We start from the raw sequence: 18,490 nt of genomic DNA on the forward strand, positions 1-18,490 counted from the left end.
CAGCACGTGGAAGTCCACGGCAGTCCTGTTGGCAGTGGGAGGGACCACCGCAAACTAAAGAGCAGAGACTCGAGAGTCATCACGCAGCGGTGGTGTGCCGGCCAGTGGATATTGTCTGGACAGCCATTGTGTTAGCACAGACAAAATAGATCTCTGTGTACTGACACGGAGAGCGCCTGTGACCTATTGTTTGATGGAAATAATTCCCCCGTCCAAAAAAAAAGATACATAGCATTGATCCCTTTTTATTAAAAAAAAAAATTATACTTAGAAAAATGTCTGAAAGGACTGTCAAATATAGCTTCTTCTGTGTGGTGGCATTATAAGCATTTTTAAAAATTTCTTTTAATATTGTCTGAATTTTTCATAATAAGTATATATTAATATTAGCTTTTTTTTTTCCTGCTTAAAAACATTTCCATTTTAAAGAAAAAGAACAGTGGGCTGAATTGGTATTATCCACTGTCCTATATATGGGACTCAGTTCTCAGCATTCATATGTGAATGGTTAACCGTAGGTCTAAATGGAGTGATGAGATTCAGTTTTTTAACAGTTGCCTCAAGGAGTTTGTAAATATATCAAAATGTAGCTGTCTGCCAAGAGTTGTTTAAATACAGATTCCTTTATGTTCTAAGTCACTGATTTTACCTTTTTGATCACATAGGCCCTGGCCACACCTTGACAGATTATCTCGCTTTAATGGAACAAAGGTCTGAAAATGTGTTAGGGTTGAGGGAAGGAGATGAGACTCTTCTTAGGATTACAGAATAGGACTGTTGAGGCTAAGTATTGGGAATGTTGGCACCAAGTAACTTGGTGACACACCTAAAGAGAACTGACAAAGCCGGCTGTGTTAAAATGTACCCAGATTTGTCTTCATCAGGGATGTTAACACACACAGACATGGAAATGACTGTCATAGGACATTTGTACTCATGGGTCCCTAGAAACAGGCCGGCATGCGGGGCCGCAGGGGAAGCACCAGGGGTGAGGGGAAGACACGGGAAGGGGTGGGTGAGGATTGGCTGCCTGGAATCATTTCAGCGGGCTCCGGGCTGCAGGGGTGGTCTCTGGCTGTCCAGGACCTGGCCCTGGGTGATTGGGGCAGAGGAATTTTGCCTCCTGGCATGTGAAAACTGGATGGAGCAGGTGATTCTGAGTGTGGGCACTAGATTCGTTGGTTGCACAGGAAAGTCATGCTCTAAGGCGAGTCATTTACTCTCCAGGAATTGGCCAACCCTGGGAGGGGCATTCTCTCCAGGAGCAGCAAGGCTCCAGGATGTCCATGCATCATAAAATAGAGAAAATAAAAAACTAAATGCACTGACTAATCCATTCTGGATGCATTTTGTTCAAGTCTCTTGGCAGGCCAGAGGTCCCAGGCATTTTGCCCAGGTGTGGACTTGAGCAGTTTTGTGTGTCTCTCTCTCTGTTGAGGGCTTTCTGCAACAACTTGTGTCTCCACTGAGCTTGTATTTTTTATGTTAGAAAAATAGTCCAGTATTTTTATTTTTATTGAGAAGTATCCTGTGGATAATAAATTTCGACCCCTAAGTGGTAGATATTAATGTTATTTCGATGGTCACAGTAGCAATTCCTGCTTCGTTCTGCCTTAAAAACCAAGCTAGGAATATATTGCCTTTAATCTCAGAAATCCCATTTTTGTAATACAGTATTAAACTGTAAAAAGATCAGAAAAGAACCCAAGAAAAACAGACAATTCCTGCAATAACAAAATGCGACTGACAGGAAATGTCACCCTCTCTCCCTCCCAGATAGAGTCTAGGGAGTTAAATGAAAAACACATCTAAATTTATGACTCCAGTGCAGCTCTTTACGTGAATGATCTCGTCTCACCTGATAAGCTCTGCTGGCCCTCGCGCCCAGTAACATCCCACGCCCTTCCCTGATGTTCATCCCCCTGCCTCCCTTTGTTTCCATTTACTCCTTCCATTTCCTGCAGACCCAAGAAGAACTTCCAGCTTCCGCTCCCAGCAGCAGGCACTCTGAGCCAGACTCGAATGCAGACTCAAGTGAGGAGGGGCCCTTGGGGTCCCACCCGCCCTGCACCAACGGGAGAAGAGACACTGCGGCCAGGACCCTGCAGGCCCAGTGGAAGTTGTACAAGCACAAGGTGAGGCTGCCTGGCGAGACCCAGGCACACACAGGAGTCGCTTGTCCAGCTGCAGAAACATTCATTCAGCCCACGTTTACCTCTGACATGCCAGGCTCTGTGCTAGGCACTGTTGACATGTAGGAAAATGTAGGAAAGACAATATAAACAGCTAAAAATAATGCAGTGTGAACAGTGCTGGTGGAGGGAGAGGAGAGGGAGACCTGGAGCCCCGGTGGTGGGACTCCCACTGGAGGGCGGGGGGCCGGGAGAGTTCAGGGGAGGGCCACCTTTCAGCTAGTCCTTGAAGGATGAGCACATGGAAGCAAGGCAATGGCTTGTGCTGGAACCTGACACAGCAGTGGGTGTCTCTGGAGGCTGGGTGGGTCACACAGAGACTGATTCAGGTGTAACCCTGACCCACGTTCTGGAAATGCTCTCCTGTCAGCTCTGAGCATAGGATTGGAGAGCTTCGGGGTACTTAGGTTGCTTGCTGAGAACAACTGTGGAAAATGTACACCGACAATCGTCAGCCCCTTTTCCGGGGTTCCCTGGGAGGAGGCAGCTTGGAGGAATGGTCCTTCTCAGTAGGAGTATGGAAAACCTGCTTCTCAGCAGACGCCAACCGTGACTAACAGGCAGAAAGACCCCCATCCGAGCTAAGCACATATACCCCAGGCTCAGGGGCACATGAGGGGCTGCACATCTTCACCGGGTTGCTTGGGGCACGGGGGTGTAGTGGGGTGACAGGGGAATAGGGCTCCTTCCCTAAGCTCCTGGAGTGGCTGTCTAGGGACATGTACCACTGAGGGTTTAGTCCCTAAAGGATGACATTCTCTTTATATACTCTAAATGCTCTAATAAAAGATCTACCTAGTGTCATAAAAAACTTCACTGTCTTTTTTCCCCTAGTTGACCAAAGAAATAAAAACTGTAGAGTTCACTATTTGCCTGAATATAAGATCTTAGAGCAAGGTGTGATTGCTCATACTGGTAGTCCTAGCACTTTGGGAGGCCAAGGTGGGAGGATCGCTTGAGAGCAGGAGTTCAAGACCAGCCTGGGCAACATAGTGAGATCCTCTGTCTCTACAACAAACAAAGAAATTAGCTGAACGTGGTGGTGCGCACCTATAGTCCCAGCCACTCGGGAGGCTGAGGCAAGAGGATCACTTGAGCCCAGGAGTTTGAGGCTACAGTGAGCTGTGATGATGCCACTGCACTCCATCCTGGGGTGACGGAACAAGACCCTGTCTAAAAAAAAAAAAAAAAATTATAGAAATTGGCTCACACACACACATAAAAGATCTTAGCTGCAACAGACTACCATTGGAGGTTTTTTTTTAATCATCATATCTTCCTAGCTTTTATTATGAAAATTTTCAAAATGTACAGAAAAGTTTAAAGAATTTAGTATATTCAGCAATGAACTCTACTCATTCTTTCCACCACTCTGATTCATTCATAGTTAACATTTAGCCCTATTTCTTTTCTATATATGATTTTTTTCCAGAACCATTTGAAAGTAAATTTTAGACATTATGAAATGTCAGCGTATATCTTCTAAGAAAAAGAAAATAATTCTACGTAACCACAATACCATTATATACCTGGAAATTTAACAATAATTTTTTATCAGCATCTACAATATTTCTATTCACATTTCTCCAAATGTTCCAAGATGCCATTTATAACTGTTTCACGCCAGGGTCCAGGCAGGTTGGATGATGGTGCGCACCCAGCCAAAGCCTTGTGTTCTGTGGTTGAAGTCTCCTTAGCATGGGTTACAGCAGCCCCTGCCTTTTCTTCTTGTTAAAGACATTTTCTTTTTGAAGAGAACAGCGTGGTATCTTACAGAATGTTCCATATCCTGGATCTGATTGTCTCCTTGTGATGTCATTTAACTTGCTCCTCTGTCCCTTTTATTTCCTATAAAGGTCTACAGGCTTGATTCAATTCAGGTTAAACATTTTGGGCAAGTATCTCTCATATTGAGGCTGTGTAATACCACATCACCTCCAGACACAAGTGAGGTCAGATTGTCCTGTTTGTGTTTCTAACTTTGATTGCTTAAGGTCGTGGCTGCTAACTTGTGCCATTGTAAAGAAACAGTTTTCCCTTGGGAACTGTCTAGCAATCTGTAGAGGGTGACTGTGGCCTCAGCCAGCATCCTGCCCCAGGCTTTCCCCTGGTGGGCTTTAATGTCCTTCACAGAGCCTTACTCAGGCAGTGATCTCAGATAATTGCAGAAGCGCGGCTATTTTCAAATCCCGTCCTTCTACCTAGCAGCTGTTCTCTTCTGTAAAGCAGGCTCCTTATTGGCAGGCATGACTCCAGCTCCTCCTGGAAAGGCAGGTAAATGCTTAGCTCTTTCCCTGCAAGCACCAAGTAGACCCTAGTTTCAGAGTAAGGAGGCAAGTGAATCTCTCTCTTTCTCTTTTTCAGGTGTGGGAGCATTACTGTGGACTAAACAGTTTTAATTTATTCAATCTTTTAAAATGAATTACAGTCCTTATTGTTTTTACTGTTCATATTGTCCTGAATGTGGCCAAGCCAGGTGTGGTGGCATGTACCTGTAGTCCCAGCAACTCTGGAGGCTGAGGCAGGAGGATCCCCTGAGTACAGGAGTTCAAGGCCAGCCCGGGCAACATAGTGAGACACATCTCAATATCAAAAAAGACAATATAAAAAGTGCCCAAGCCAGCCTGTGCTTTCCTATCCTCAGACCTAGACTCCGCCGTTTCTGAGCCACTGGGTTTCCTGAAGCTATTTACCTGTCTGTACACTTCTTTTCCTCTCACCTGTCTTCTGCTCAGCCCTTTGCTTAAAGAGATAAAACCCAAGTCAGTGCCGTGAGAGCGCTGCCCTCACCCAGGGCTCGCTGTGCCCCACCCCTCCTGCTCACCACAGGCCCCCAGCACCTCAGCGCTCCCCCACTGGCTCCATGTCCCTGTCCCCTGTGTGCAGCTGGAGCATGGCTGACCTCTCGGCTCACGGGAACTGAATCTCTTCTATATTCATTTCAAGATTGTGCTTTAAAACAAATTCAAATGTGTGTGCCTCTGGGAAGATGAACTAATGCATTTGAAAGGCCACCTGATTAGAAGTCAGGGTGCTGGAATTTAAGAAGTCTGTGGTCCTCTGGGTGCTCCTGTTCTCGTCTGCTCTCACCTCTCGGCTTCACGGTGGGGGTAGCTGGAGGCTTACGTCCTCCAGGAAGACCGTGAGCTTGCTGGAGCCCCTTCAATCTGCTGTACACCCCCCTCCCCAAAATAGCTGACCTGAGGAGGGACCGTCAGTGCCCCGGGGGTACCTTGACCTCGTAGGCTTCAGTCAGCACGTGTCCAGCGCACTGTGACTCACGAAGCCAATTTCTGTGGGTGACCCCCAAATCCTGGCCAATATCTGTCCTTACCTGCTGGTTGATACTATCTTTGCCACGGTCTTTATTGCTACTTTCATTAAGTGTCTGTTTCTTTGCCTCTGTTTTGCATCCTGCTGGTCCTTATACTCAGTTTCCCTTCATCTCTCAAGGGGCAGATCCTTTTACTGTAACAAGTATGGCCACATACTCTGATCGATATTGAGAATCCCCTGGTGAACGTACGTGTCATCTAGCTGTGGTCGCTGAATGCCAGTAAATGCACATTTATAATCTTAGCAGTCACACCTTGGAGAGACGTCAGCTCCATTTGCAGCTATAAAATGCATATGCTCAGGGCCCCTCCCTGATGACTGTGGTTCAGCAACTCTCGGCTGCAGCCTGAGAAACTTTTTCCTAAGGCCTCGGTGATTCTGATGGCCGTCCAACTTTGGGAACCAGCAATGCAGACCCGTAGGTGGGGGTCCCCGCTGTAGCATCTCCAGCAGGCAGTGTCCAACCTCTGAATTCTGGGACCCATCGGAGAGGACGTCCGCACCAGGATCACTTTCATTGTGAGAAAGGACCGTCTCTCATTGAGCTGAGCGACGTCCTCAGTGGCACAGGTTGGGCCACATCTCGCCCTGCTGCCTGGGGACAGTGCCGTTCACTGGGTGCCCCTCCTGAGACTCTCCCTGCGGGATGTTGCCGTCCTCGTTATGTTTCCTGCTCTCGTCATCGTTACACACGGGTGTGGTTCCCTCAGCGTCAGTGAGGACAGAGGAGGTGGCAGGGCGTGCGCAGCCCCACGTTGACTTGTAGCAGCTCAAGTTCAAGGAATGGAAATGACTATGAAGAACTCACCCTTGTCATGCTAATTCATACTTTATTTCTTTATTTCAGAAAAGAAAAGCTGTTCTGGATGAGGTAAGCAAGATTTATTTCACCAATTTCAAAATACCTGTTTTTCTGTTGCAGCAGAGTAACTGAGGGGACATTGAAAGACGCACCAGTGCTCATTCTCATGAGCTCAAGCAGAGCCAGCACTGAGTGTTGGTGACGGAAGTGACAGAGACAGCAAGTAAACACGTGGATAGCTTCACACTCGTCCTCCCCACACGCTTCCTCACCCCCAGTTCTGTGTCGAGCAGTCTGACACAGGTGGACAGGTCATTACAGCCTGGGTGGCAGGTGGTTTAGGGCTGAGACCAGGTCACCGTGGGGGCTGCTGGTCCTGCATATGAAGGCCAGGGGGACCCTGCCGGGGTGACGAGCGAGCTGGGCATCACAGGACGAGTAAGAGCTCACTGGACGAGAAGGGAGGGATGGGGCACCCCGGGCAGAACTGGCAGGAGAAGGAGCAGCAGGTCTGTGTGACAGGCGTGGGGAGACTGGAGCGCAAGTTAGAGCCGACGGCAGGCTGGCACGTGCTACATGTGACTGGCAAAGCACTCATGCAGTTGTGAACAGCGCAGTTCCGAGCCATGACCTTCATTTAGTGAGGAGCTAAAAAGTAAAATCTTTATTCTGTTGACATCTCGAAGGCCTCTCGAGCTCCCGTCTTCTCTCGGCTCCTCCTGGGGCAGCAGGTCACTAGGAATGGGGGCATTGCCAGGCTTCTCACTCCGCCTTCCTCATTGTCTGGGCGCCCTCCTGAATCTCAGGGCAGACCAGCCAGCCAGTCTCAGAACTCGTGACAGCCAGTAAACACGTGTGGTCAGCCTGCTGCCGGCCCCACGGGCTATGGTCGCAGGGAGGGAATGTTGGCACTTGATGTCCGAGTCACAGCAGCGTGAATGCTCTCTGTCGGCAGGTTGCCGACTGCCCAGCTGGCCCACGACGCCCCCCTCAGGAAGGTCCCCTGTGTGCCGCTGTTCTTGTCAGCCTCAGCACCTCAGCTCTGCGGTGGCCACCTCAGTGCTGGCCTCTTGGTCCCTGGGCCTGCTGCTTTCAGGTGGTCTCACCCCCACCTCCTTCGTCACCTGCCCCTGTGGTCTCGCCCTTGTCCTTACCAGTGTACAGGGACAGTTGCAGATCTCTCTCTCTGACCTCCCTTCCCATCTTCTGGTTGCTCCTGTCCACCCAGGTATATGACTGAGGCAAAAATCTCATTCAATGGAGGTTCATTAAGCCAAGATTTTGAGGATGCGCCTGGGAAAAACACGCACCACAGATAAGCTGTGGCTTGTGGGAAACTTCCGCGTTTTAAAGGCAACAGAGAGAAGGAAAAAGGCAGGAGGAGAGAGGGACTGATGAGACAACGTGGTTACATTCTTGTGAGGCCCAAGAAATCTACATTTGACATACAGCGAGGGAGTGAAGGAAGCATCGGTTATGTAGCTGTCCCTGGGCAGGTGGAAGAGTCTGATGGTGCCTTGTCTCCAGTTCTGCTGCTGTAAGATACACTTGTAATCCACTATCGGTGCGGAATGGAACAGGCTTTGGTTTTAGGTGCTGGACATGGTACAGTTTGCATGTCCTTGCCTCTGGGAGGTCAGCAAGGAATGTCCTTAACGAATGACCTGTGGGGCCAGTTCTCACAGGTGCTTGGGGCTTTTACCTTCTCTTTGGCGTAAGGAGATGGGGGTGGCCCTGAGACTTCAATTTTCTCTTTAAGCTCCACTGTGCCCCCTACCTGAAGTTCTAAGGCCCTCCCTCGCCCCAAGATCTTCCACCTTTTCCCCCTGCCACGCCCTGCTCAGGTCCCTCACTGCCTTGTCACCAGCTGCAGCTCCAGCGTCCAGTGTCATCGTTCCTGCCCCAGCCCCCCTTATCCTCCCTGGCAAGACCCGGTCCTTGGTGAAGTCCTGCCCCTGCTCTGCAGATGTACCTGGAGATGAGTGTGTGAGCCCAGGCCGAGGGGCCCTCTGGCAGGTTCAACCCCAGCCCTGGGACAACCACGTTATACTTCACTCTCCTCAAATCCCTAACTCCTTCCACTCTCAGCTGCCCACCTTGATTGTTGTCTCTCTGAGGAGCAGAAGCAGTGAAAGGAGACCTGCCACCACAGTGACACACCACTGCACACCACCAGGACAGCCATAACCAAACCCCAGCAGTAGCAAGTGTCGCCGAGGTGTGGAATCCGGGGCCTCAGGCATTGCGGGTGGGAATGTGAAATGGCGCGGCCACTGGGAAAACAGTTGGCAGTTCCCCAAAAAATTAAACAGCATTATCACATGACCCAGAAATTCCATTCCTAGGTGTACACCCAAGGAACTGAAAACAATTTTTCAAAACCAACTTGTACACAAATGTTTACAGCAGCACTATTCATAACAGCCAGAAGGTGGAGACAACACACGTCCTCAGCTAGCAAGTGGGGAAGCAGAGTGATGTGTCCATACAACGGGCTGGTTTTCAGCCATAAAAAGGAACGAATGTGGATGAATCTTGAAAACATTATGCTAAGTGAAAGAAGCCGGACTCAAAAGGCCATATTGTCTGATTCACGGATGCGAAGTGTCTAGAATAGATAATGCCATAGAGACATGACAACCCAAAATAAATGACCGAGGCAGAGAACTCAATCCGTGGAGGTTTGTTCAGCCAAAGTTGAGGACGTGCTTGGGAAAAACACAGACCACAGACAAATCTGTGGCTGTTTTTCCAAAGGGGAGTTTGGGAGCTTCAGGATTTAAGGGGGTGGAGGGGAGCAGTAAGGCGAGTTGCATTCTGATGAGGCCCAGGAAATCTGCATCTTACTTAAGATGAGTCCATCGTTAGAAGAGAAAAAGGGAGTGGGGGAAGCATAGTTACGTGGCCCTGGGTGGGTGGAACAGTGCTTGATCCTGTCTCGTCTCTGTTCTGCACCTGGAAAGGTGAACTTGTCGTTCATTATCAGTGTGGAGTCGAGCAGACTTCAGTTTCAGGAGCTGGCCGTAGCCTGTGGATTGAAGTGACAATGTGCTGTCCTCGCTCCTCACAGGCACCCGAGGCCGTTTCCTTCCCTTTTGCATAAGGGGTTGTAGGGAGTGATCCTGAGATTTTCATTTTCCTTTACAGACAGAAAGTGGATTAGTGGTTGCCAGAGACTGGGGACAGCTAGTGGGGGGCGGGATTGCCGTTCGGGCTGATGAAAGAGATGTGGAACTAGGCAGTGGTGATGGTCGTGCAACATAGTGAGTGTACTTATTGCCACTGAATTGTACACTTTAAAGTAGTTAACATGGGAAATTTGGTGTGTATTTTACCACAGTAGAAAAAAGTAAAAGGGGGAGAGAGACCTCCCTCGTTTTCCTTCTCCCACTGCCAAATCTGCTGATGTCCTGTTAAAATAAATACCGTTCCATGTTCTTACCCAAAGCTGACACCTCCCCAGGGCTCTAGAGCCCTCCCTGCCCATGCGGCGCTGTGCCTGGGCCCTGCTCACCCTTCCCCAGCATTCCTGGAAAATTCCATGCATGTTCCTGCCACAGGACCTCTGCACTTTCTGCTCCTCTGCCTAGGAGGCTGTTTCTCCAGATGTCTGTCCTGCCCCCGGCTTTACTGAGGTCTCTGCTGGAACAGTGCCTCCTCAGAGACCCTTCCCTGCACACCCACACTCCCCACCACTCTCCAGCCCAGGCCTGATGGGTTTTCCTTCCCCGCGTTTATCCCCTGTCTGACATTGTGGTTGTTGTCATTGTCCCGTCAGCTGTAAGTTCTGTGGAGGCAGGACCGGCTCCATCTTTCCCACTGTGTCCCAAGCTCCTAGACTAGTGCCAGCATGTAGCAGGCATTCAGTAAATATTCAGTGACTGAGCGATGAATGGGTCTGGACCCCTCAGTGGGCTGCGCACCACGTGTAAACAGCAGGCGCTGTCTGCCACTCTCGCTTTGCCTCCCCAGTGCCCTGCCCTCCGCTCCGAGGTAAGGGTGACGCTGAGACTGGGGCCGTAGAGAGGGTTGAGTCAGACAGTGTGTGCAGAGTGTGTGGCATGGGGGAGGCTCACCCCTGGCTGTGAGTTTCTCCTGCTTTGGGAGGTGTGATCTCGGCAGCTGTCGCCCCGCCAGTGAGGCCAGCAGCTTTCCTGGAAGCCTTCTGGGTCAATCCAGACGATCCCCGTACTTCCCGTGAGTTGTAGTCCTTAATCACTGATGTTGTCTCACCTTCCCTTGGCGTACTTGTTTCTTAACCTTACGTTTGTGACATTTCCTTCATTTTGCCTTCAAGAAAACACAAAGGTATTCTCTTCCTTTGAGGCTGTGTGGGCTCCGTGGGCCTGTCGTTCTCTCAAAGTGCCTGGGAGCTGCGAGGCTCCTGCCAAGCTGCGATGGCTTTCACCAAGGCTGCAGGCAGATCGTTGAGAAAAGGGTCCTTCCCCTGAACACAGAGCATTGACTTCAGAACTTGTGGGGCTCCCATCCACGCATGCTTCTTAAGAAAATATTTAAGATTAAGGTCAAAGGATAAATAATTCCCTTGTGATCGTTGGAGTCTTTCTCTACCCTGCTTGACTCTAGAAGATGTATATGGAAAGGAGATGAAGCAGAATAAACTATTCCAACGTGGAATGAACTACCCCAACGTGAAAACATAACTATGTGTAAAATACAATTAATACCAGCAGCCAAATATGATTGTGTTTGACAGCCGACTCGTACACATTCCAGGACTCAGTTTACTGTGGCATCAGGCATTGGTGCCTCCATCTCCCTGGAAGATTAGTTTATTTCTCACCAGAGGAGACTGGGGAGAGTGAAAGAGAGAAAGCCTCTTTCCAAGACTCCCGTGACTGTGCGGCACTGAGGGAAGTCGTCGTGTTCTCTGTCGCTGCAGCTCTTCCCTCTGGACTCTCCCCAGACTCACCTGCCATCGCCCAGGGAATTCACATCTCTCTTCTTTCCCTCCTTTCCCTGCCAGGTGGCTGTAGTGCTTCAGGCAGCTTTCAGGGGACATCTGGCTCGGGCAAAGCTCTCAGCAAGCAAAGCATGTGACTCAGAACCTTCCAGCATGCCCAGCCTCCCAAATCAGGTAACGGGAGGTACTAGACACAGGCCTAGGAATTCTCTCTCCATTATTTCTTCTCTTAAACTTCACCGACCAAGCAAGCATGGGGCACTTTTCAGCCTTCGGGCCTCCCTTGCCCCACAGGTGTGCCCTGTCCCCCACCCTGTGCCCACCAGGTCAGGCAGCTGCAGCAGTCGGCAGGCCCTGGAAGGATTTTGCTTTAGAGGCCGGATTGCTTCAAAGGGCTAAAGAATCAAGCACCATGTCTGTCTTGCACCGAGGGCAGCTTAAAAATTAATCAAGATAGATGCTTCCTGTGTCAGCCCCTCCTCTATCAAAAAAAAAAAAAAAAAGACAAGATGTTTGCTTTAAGACTCTCTAGAGTTTAAAAGTTAAGAACATGCAATCAGGAGGTTGCTAACTAAGCAGCAGTAATGGGGGTGGGGGTGCCTGAAAGGGAAACCGCTCTTACTGCTCCCTGATGCCAAGGGGGCCGCAGGGGCCACCCTCTAGAAGCCGCAGAGCATTGCCCAGTGGTTCTCTTCCCTGCTGTCGCCACGCCCAGAGCTCTCCCACGTCCCGCATCCCGAGCCCCATCGCCCAGGCCGAGGGCAGCCCCAGGCAAGAGGAAGCCATCACTGTCATCCAGTCCGTCCTCCGGGCACACCTGGCCCGGGCCAGGCACAGGTGAGCTGGGGTCACAGGACACATCTGTTCTGTGTCACAGGGGAATGCCCAGCACAGACCCTGTGCGGGAGGCTGCCCACTGCAGGGTCAGCCTGTGCACCGCGTGTGGGGGTGTAACGGGGAGGTGGCTGAGCTGCAGCACAGGTGTGGGGCGGGCCACGCCTTCTGGTCCTCGGGAAGACGCCTTTCTAGAGTCATTTCTCCATACTGGGAGAAAACAAGCAGAAGGGGTTAGATGCCGTATAGTTCAGGTAGCCATCCATTTGTGGCCCGGCTATTGGCTTGTGCTGATACCTTGTCCCCTTTTAAAGAAGAATGTGACGTGATCCCAGTGTTCAGGGAGACGCAGGTGTCATCGGAGGCCTTCCCACAGCAACACACGCTGGTCCTAAACAGCGACACTCCTGCTGGAGCTCCCAGTGTGTGTGTTAGGACCCTCTTGGTTGCAAACATCAGAAACCCTCTAAGTCAACTTGGGCAAAGGCTGGAGTTCGTAGTAAGGTGAAGAGATGGTCCCGCCGCCCCACCTCACCGCACGTTGGGCTCCTCCTCCCTCCTGCCCCCACTTAGCCTGCGTGGCACAGGGTGGCAGCCCCCGTCCGTCTCTTTTGAGTCTGCATCTCGTGGTCCTGATTCCATATGACCTGGGATGGGCCAGGGGCTCGGCTGAGTAGGGGACCCCTCCCTGGGCAGTCAGCCACGACCAGGAGGTGGAAAGCTGTATGGCCTGTCACCGTGTCCCCTGGGAATGGGGCAGCTGGCCCTACCCAGAGACCAGAGGGGGAAGTGTCTGTAGCCAGCTTATGGAAACCATGCCAGCTCCACCTCAGCCTGTGCCCTGAGGAGAGGGACAGAGGACATGTGTCTTCACAGCCAGCCTCCTTCAGGACCCTGGGCATGACTGGGGTACAGGGCTGGCCGTGTGTTTGCCTTTATTGGGATAGTTCCCCCAGGCAAATCAGTGAGCCCTTCCTAGGCCTCAGAGAGCTTTATATTCTCTAAAGTGCGAATCAGCTGGAGTTTTCATCTTTTTTCCAGTAACGGGACCACCTCTGCCGCTTGCGCTGAGAGGTCTGCTTCAGCCACACACGAAGAAACCTCCTCTCCACACTTCCTTGCAGCTCCTCCTGGTAATTTCCCTCATTTTCGATTCTGACAGGGGGCAGATGGTCCCCTAAGGGTTACGCCAAAAGGGTGGCCACCTTCCAGGGACTCGGCCGTGATGTGAGGGAGGTTTGTTTCCCCGGCAGCTGCCCCTGACCTAAGTAACACCTTACGCTGGGAAGACCCTTGACCAGGCCTTGTCCCAGCTGGTCCCTGTCCTTGGGACTGTGGAGGACAGAGAAGAGCCCAAGGGACTCCGTGAACTTGGCAGGCTGGAGACTGGTCTCCTGTCCATGGCCTCCAGGCCACACAGTCTCAGCTTCCCGGACCTTGTGTCTTCATTTTCATTCTCAGCTCCAGCTGGAGCGAGGTGGCTGCCTCCCTTGGGCCATTGTTTCTGCTGTTGGTTTGTGTTTTAAGTAAAACTTTGCTCATATTTCCCTTTCTGCTTCATTAAAGTCCAGACACTGAGAGAAGAAATCCCGGGCACTGGCGGGGTGCTGCACCCGAGCTGTGAGGCCCCTGCTCCACCCCGACACTCTGTGTTCCCCGCCGGGTCCTTGCCTGTCTCTGGGCTCAGTCCCCTCCTGTGCAAAATGGAGAATGGGGCCAGACAGCTGCAAAGTCACCCTCAGCCCCCAAAATCTGTGATGCTGTGCGTGTGCTCCAGACTCCGTCTTGCACTGCAGTGGGAAAGCCCTCAGCGGCACGTGCTTGCTCTGCCTGTTACTGTAACGCCGAGGATGGGTAGGAAGGCGCTGCTTTTGAGAATTGGGGACTGTCATTAGATGGAGAAGCGTAGTCTTGAGATTTTAGGTATGAAAACGGCACGCAGGGTGCCATGTTATCTATCAGACCTCCCTGGGGACAGTTTCTAACGGAGAACTTTAGTGAGTCCTTAGGTCCCAGAGGTGGAGTCAGGGAAGGACCGGTGAGGGAGAGGATAGCAAGGAAAAACCACAAAAGGAGGCCGTCTTTCTGAACCACAAGTGTCAGGGTGAGAAAGACAATGGGTGAAGGGTTGTGCGGAACGGCCGCTTCAGTTTTCCGTCCCTTCAGGGAAGGAGGACAGCGAAGCCAGCGGTGGGGAGGCTGCAGGGACGAGGATGGGCCGGGGGAGTCGGCAGCCCCGAGGCCCTGCCCTGGTGAGTGTGGGTGCGATGGCAGGCAGAGTTCTCACCTTCCCAAGGGTCACAGGTTAGGGAAGAGGCCATGGCCCCAAACCTGCCTCAGACCCCATGGACTGAATGCCCTTGGGGACCCCTTTCCGTGTTGGGCACGACCCCTTCCCTTCCCAAGGGAGCCAGTTAGGGGATGTGTTTTGGAGAATCTCTTACACGAGCTGAGAATTTTACACCATGTTTGACCTGGAAATCGCCATGTTTGAAATCGTATTTTATCCATTTCAGTCATTTTTTTTTTCCGGCTTTGTCAGAGCTGGAAAACTTTGAACTTTGATATTCTCTCCAAAACCTCCGTTTGTAAAGCTCAACAAACAAAGATGAGCAGCTCTGGGATTTAAGGGGAAAATGTGCAGACCCGCAAAGCCTGGGAGGCCGTGGGGCCGTCCTGTAACTCTCGGGCTCCCCAGAAGGCTTTAAATTGGTCTCCAAAATCCCAGTTCCTGCTGATTTCAGTAGACCCTGCATTCGGTGACCTTTAGATTTGGGGCTAAAGTGTTTATTTATGCTGCCCTTTTCTGCTCTTGTTAAATGTAAGTAATGTTAAAGGGTCAGATTCATCCTCCTGCCTAAATGTATCACCACAGAATGCATCTAGGTATTTAGCTCTTATTGACCTAAGGAAACACGTCTATGTGAAATGTGTAAATCAAGCCCTTGTCTGAGCTGGTTGTGTTTTTAAAGAAAAAGAGGAAGATAAATACTTTCTGGTGTTTTAAATTTCTTAAGTTTCCACATTAATATTAACTTTTTTGAGAGTTGCAGGAAAAAAGCTGACGCAGTTACAGTATCTGCAGCACAGAACTTCCCTTTTTAAAAATCTTAAATCAGTGATTGACATTTTTTTACTTCCATCTTTTGAAGCAGCAGGAGTCAGGCTCTTCCCAGGAGCCCTGGGCTGCGGTGTGGTGGGAACCGGCCCCTCCCTCAGGACTGGCACCCGGTCCACAGTGGCCACGTGGTGGTACCCGTCCCTGTCCAGTCTTTAGGTGGCATCTCATTCTAGCATAGGTGAAAAGTTTGGAAAAGTTTAGATGTGTATGAAGAAAGTAGTATAAATGGAGTGGCCAGACAGTTTGAAAACTCGCAGCTGTCACTGGCATTGCCTTGCCCGTCCGCATGGCGTGCCACCCGGGAGCTGGTGCGTTTAACTCGGAGACGGGCTCTGACACGCACAGGTGGCTACCCACCGCGCCCAGACTCCTGGGATGCTGCGGGAGAGTGACTTTCAGGGAATCCTCCAGCACAGGCTCAAGCTTCCTCACTGCTGGCCAATCTTTACCTTTTGCAGGTTTTTTGATTTGGGGAAATGCCCAAAATATTCAGACCTGCGTTTGAAGACTAGGAAAAAATGAGAGGGCTTTCTGGCATAGTGTGTAAGTTGATTCTGAAGGTCTGGCCCGTGGCTTCCCACTTCTGGGTGTGGCCTCCATCTCGCCTGCCGGGGAAGGGCGGACGGTGTGAGCGTGTCTGCGGCTGGTGGCCCTGAGAACGGCCCCCAGCCCAGCGGTGGTGTGGCTGACCTCCCTGTGGTTCGTTTCAGCAGCGCCCTCTCCCTCTCGGCCCCCGGTGCCTCCACCCGTGGATGACGTCAACTCCGATGACTCCGATGACGTGGTCATCGCCCCACCTCTGCTTGTGAGGAAGAGTTCTTCCCCGGTCTAGGTCCCCAGCCGTCTTCTCCACATGGCCATGGCTGTCGGGGGTAGGTTAGGGTTCAAAGGACAAAGCCTGTTCTAGAGGACAGACATAATAACCACAGTTGGAAAGATAATTTATCTTGTTAGGAAAAGAACAATACCTACTGAACACCTCAACGTCTGCGTTGGTTTTTCTCTTTCTTTTTGCGTTTTTGTTTGTTTAAGGAATCCTGAATGCTTTTATTTTGTTCTTTGGGGAGGGCCAAGCGGTTGCATCCCTCCTTCGCTTCTGGCTGTGGTTCAGAGGATGCTTTTTTGGTGCCGACAGACACATCTACCCTGAATTGGGGGCAGCCAGGGAGCCCTGCAAAGACACGTTCTTTTATAGCAACTTACAGCCTGCCCGTGACCTTGGCCTGTGAAGAGCCGCCTTACAAGGAGCCAGCTCCACACCACCCTCCTCATCCTCCGCCAGCATCTGCTCCAACCTCGGCCCCTCCTGGCCAGGCAGATACGCCCTGAAGTGCCCTTCGGAAGAGCAGCCACGAGACAGGCTTCCCCTTCCCTACGACAAAATGCAGACTTGCAAAGGCTCAGAGAGGCTGAAGATACCCAGGTCCCCAGATGAGCCCCTCCCTCCCCCTCACCACACAGTCCATTCTTCTGTCCCCAACCCCTGGGTACAGCCCTGAGAGCTGCCGTTCCTGGGAAGGAGTCTGGGCGGAAGTTGTCACTGGGTAGACTCAGAGTTTTAAAATTCCAGATTATAATCACAAGAGCAGCATCACACTTGCCTTTGAAACAAACATCAGGGGAAAGGCTGTCCCCAAGCAGGTGGCAGGTGCTTCGGCCTCTGCAGGTGACCAAGGGGAAGAGGAAGAGAGGGCAGGGAGGGCAGCTGTCACTCCAAAGGAGGGCAGAGCCTCTCGTGCCACACTTCATTCTGTGTCTCGGGACACCCTTGATTGTGGTGGCCTCTGTACAGGCCACAGGCTCCACAGCCGGACGTGCCGACCGTTCAGAAGCCGGCAGCTGAGGCTGTGCGCAGTGGAGTTCCCGTTAGGAGCTCACAGTGTTGGTCCCTTGTCTGTCTGTGAGATTAGCCCTTGCTGGTGAGTAGAAGTGAAGAGCCTGGATCGGGCAGGACCACAGGGGCACGTAGACCCCCGTGCAGCCCGGTCTGGTGTCTGAATCTCCCCGCAGAATCCCAGCCAGGACGGACCAGCCTCAGCTTGAGCCGCTCGGGACCTGAGAGCCCCTCTGTCCCACACCAGGTCGTCCATCTTAGGAGAGCGCCGACGTCGGAAAGCTCTCTTAGACTGAACCGACGGGTTCTCCCGAGGGTGCCACCCACCCTTGGGTGCCTCCTCTTCCCCAACACATCTGATCCTCTTCAACATGGTGGCCTTCTGATGTCAACCTCAGGGGACGTCGGGCTGAGCTTGAGACCTCCACGGTGGTCAGAGGCTGCCGGCTCCAACACAGCGAGGCTGTGGCCAGGAGTGGGGAGCTTGGCATTGTCCACCTGCCACGTGGGAGGATGGGGGTGGGGTCTCCCCAGCCCAGCCCTGGGCCTGGGCCACGCAAAGTGCAAGGACCTGATCGCCCTGTGGTTCATTGCCTGGCCCTGTCTCCACTTAGGCTCTGTTCACACAGTGGGCCAACAGCCTGGCTCGTTCAGTCTTTTTTCCTTACTTGGACTGTGGGCTGCCAAATCAGTTTTCTTTTCTTTTTCATTGAACTGATTGATAACATGACTGATTCCTAAGTGACAGAGCCTTGCGTGGACCCTTGCCTCATTCCATCCCCTTGGGTCTGTCTCCTCCCCGACCCCGTTGCAGGTTCAAGGCTGCAGGTCTGTAGGAGCCAGGCTACCTGTGAAGCATCAAGAGGGTGACACTGGTTCCTACAGCTTCAGTGTGGGGGAGGGGGACCTTGATTCTGTCCCTCCCTCTCCCGCAATTTCTCATCGTGTGCTCACTCTTAGGAACCGGTGGCCTAAAGTTCTAGGTCGTAGATGTTGAGGGAAGATTATCACCATCAGGGACGTCCCTGCTTCAGGAGAAGGTGCTGGGGGCAGGAGGCACCAGGGCAGGCCATCATGGTGTCTAAGCACAATCCTGTGCACGAGGCTGTAGGCGCCTGGCCAACGGGCAGAGCTGAGAACAAGGTCAAAGTCAGCCAATGCACTTAACTTTTCCAAGAAAATGGCCCTGAGAATTGTAAATATGTAAATTTTCCTATTTTTCCCCTTTTGGTGCAGCACTGTTGATCTATTAAAAGCAAACGTTCTGTCTTAAAGCTACCTCAGTAAATGACAATACCTCAAGCCTATGTCTTCAGCTGATGTTGAGTGTCCAGTGCTGGCCACCCAGGCCCCTGTGCTGGGGCAGCCTGCCCAGCTGCTGTGTGAGCCCCCAACACTGTGTGTGGTTTTGTTCCATGGAGAAAGCACCAGGCGGAGAGGCACACTT

General features: G+C 51.6%; 1 protein-coding gene across 5 annotated transcripts in view; it reads left to right on the top strand.

Moving 5' to 3' along the window:
- Positions 1 to 18,280, top strand: part of IQCE (IQ motif containing E) — a 57,521-nt gene extending 39,241 nt beyond the window's left edge. Inside the window, exons 18-24 of one of the 5 annotated variants that reach the window (XM_069486638.1) lie at positions 1,965 to 2,135; positions 6,376 to 6,399; positions 11,318 to 11,428; positions 11,904 to 12,091; positions 13,130 to 13,221; positions 15,668 to 15,752; positions 15,923 to 15,985. In XM_069486638.1, the coding sequence (XP_069342739.1) occupies positions 1,965 to 2,135; positions 6,376 to 6,399; positions 11,318 to 11,428; positions 11,904 to 12,091; positions 13,130 to 13,221; positions 15,668 to 15,714 (633 nt within the window). In that variant the 3' untranslated portion in view covers positions 15,715 to 15,752; positions 15,923 to 15,985. Of the gene's footprint in view, positions 1 to 1,964; positions 2,136 to 6,375; positions 6,400 to 11,317; positions 11,429 to 11,903; positions 12,092 to 13,129; positions 13,222 to 15,667; positions 15,846 to 15,919 lie in introns of those variants that run through there. The other 4 variants (XM_069486634.1, XM_069486635.1, XM_069486636.1 and 1 more) reach the window with 4 other exon arrangements.
- Positions 18,281 to 18,490: the final 210 nt, after the last annotated feature.

Source organism: Eulemur rufifrons, chromosome 14 (assembly GCF_041146395.1).
Source record: "Eulemur rufifrons isolate Redbay chromosome 14, OSU_ERuf_1, whole genome shotgun sequence".
Classification (NCBI taxonomy): domain Eukaryota; kingdom Metazoa; phylum Chordata; class Mammalia; order Primates; family Lemuridae; genus Eulemur; species Eulemur rufifrons.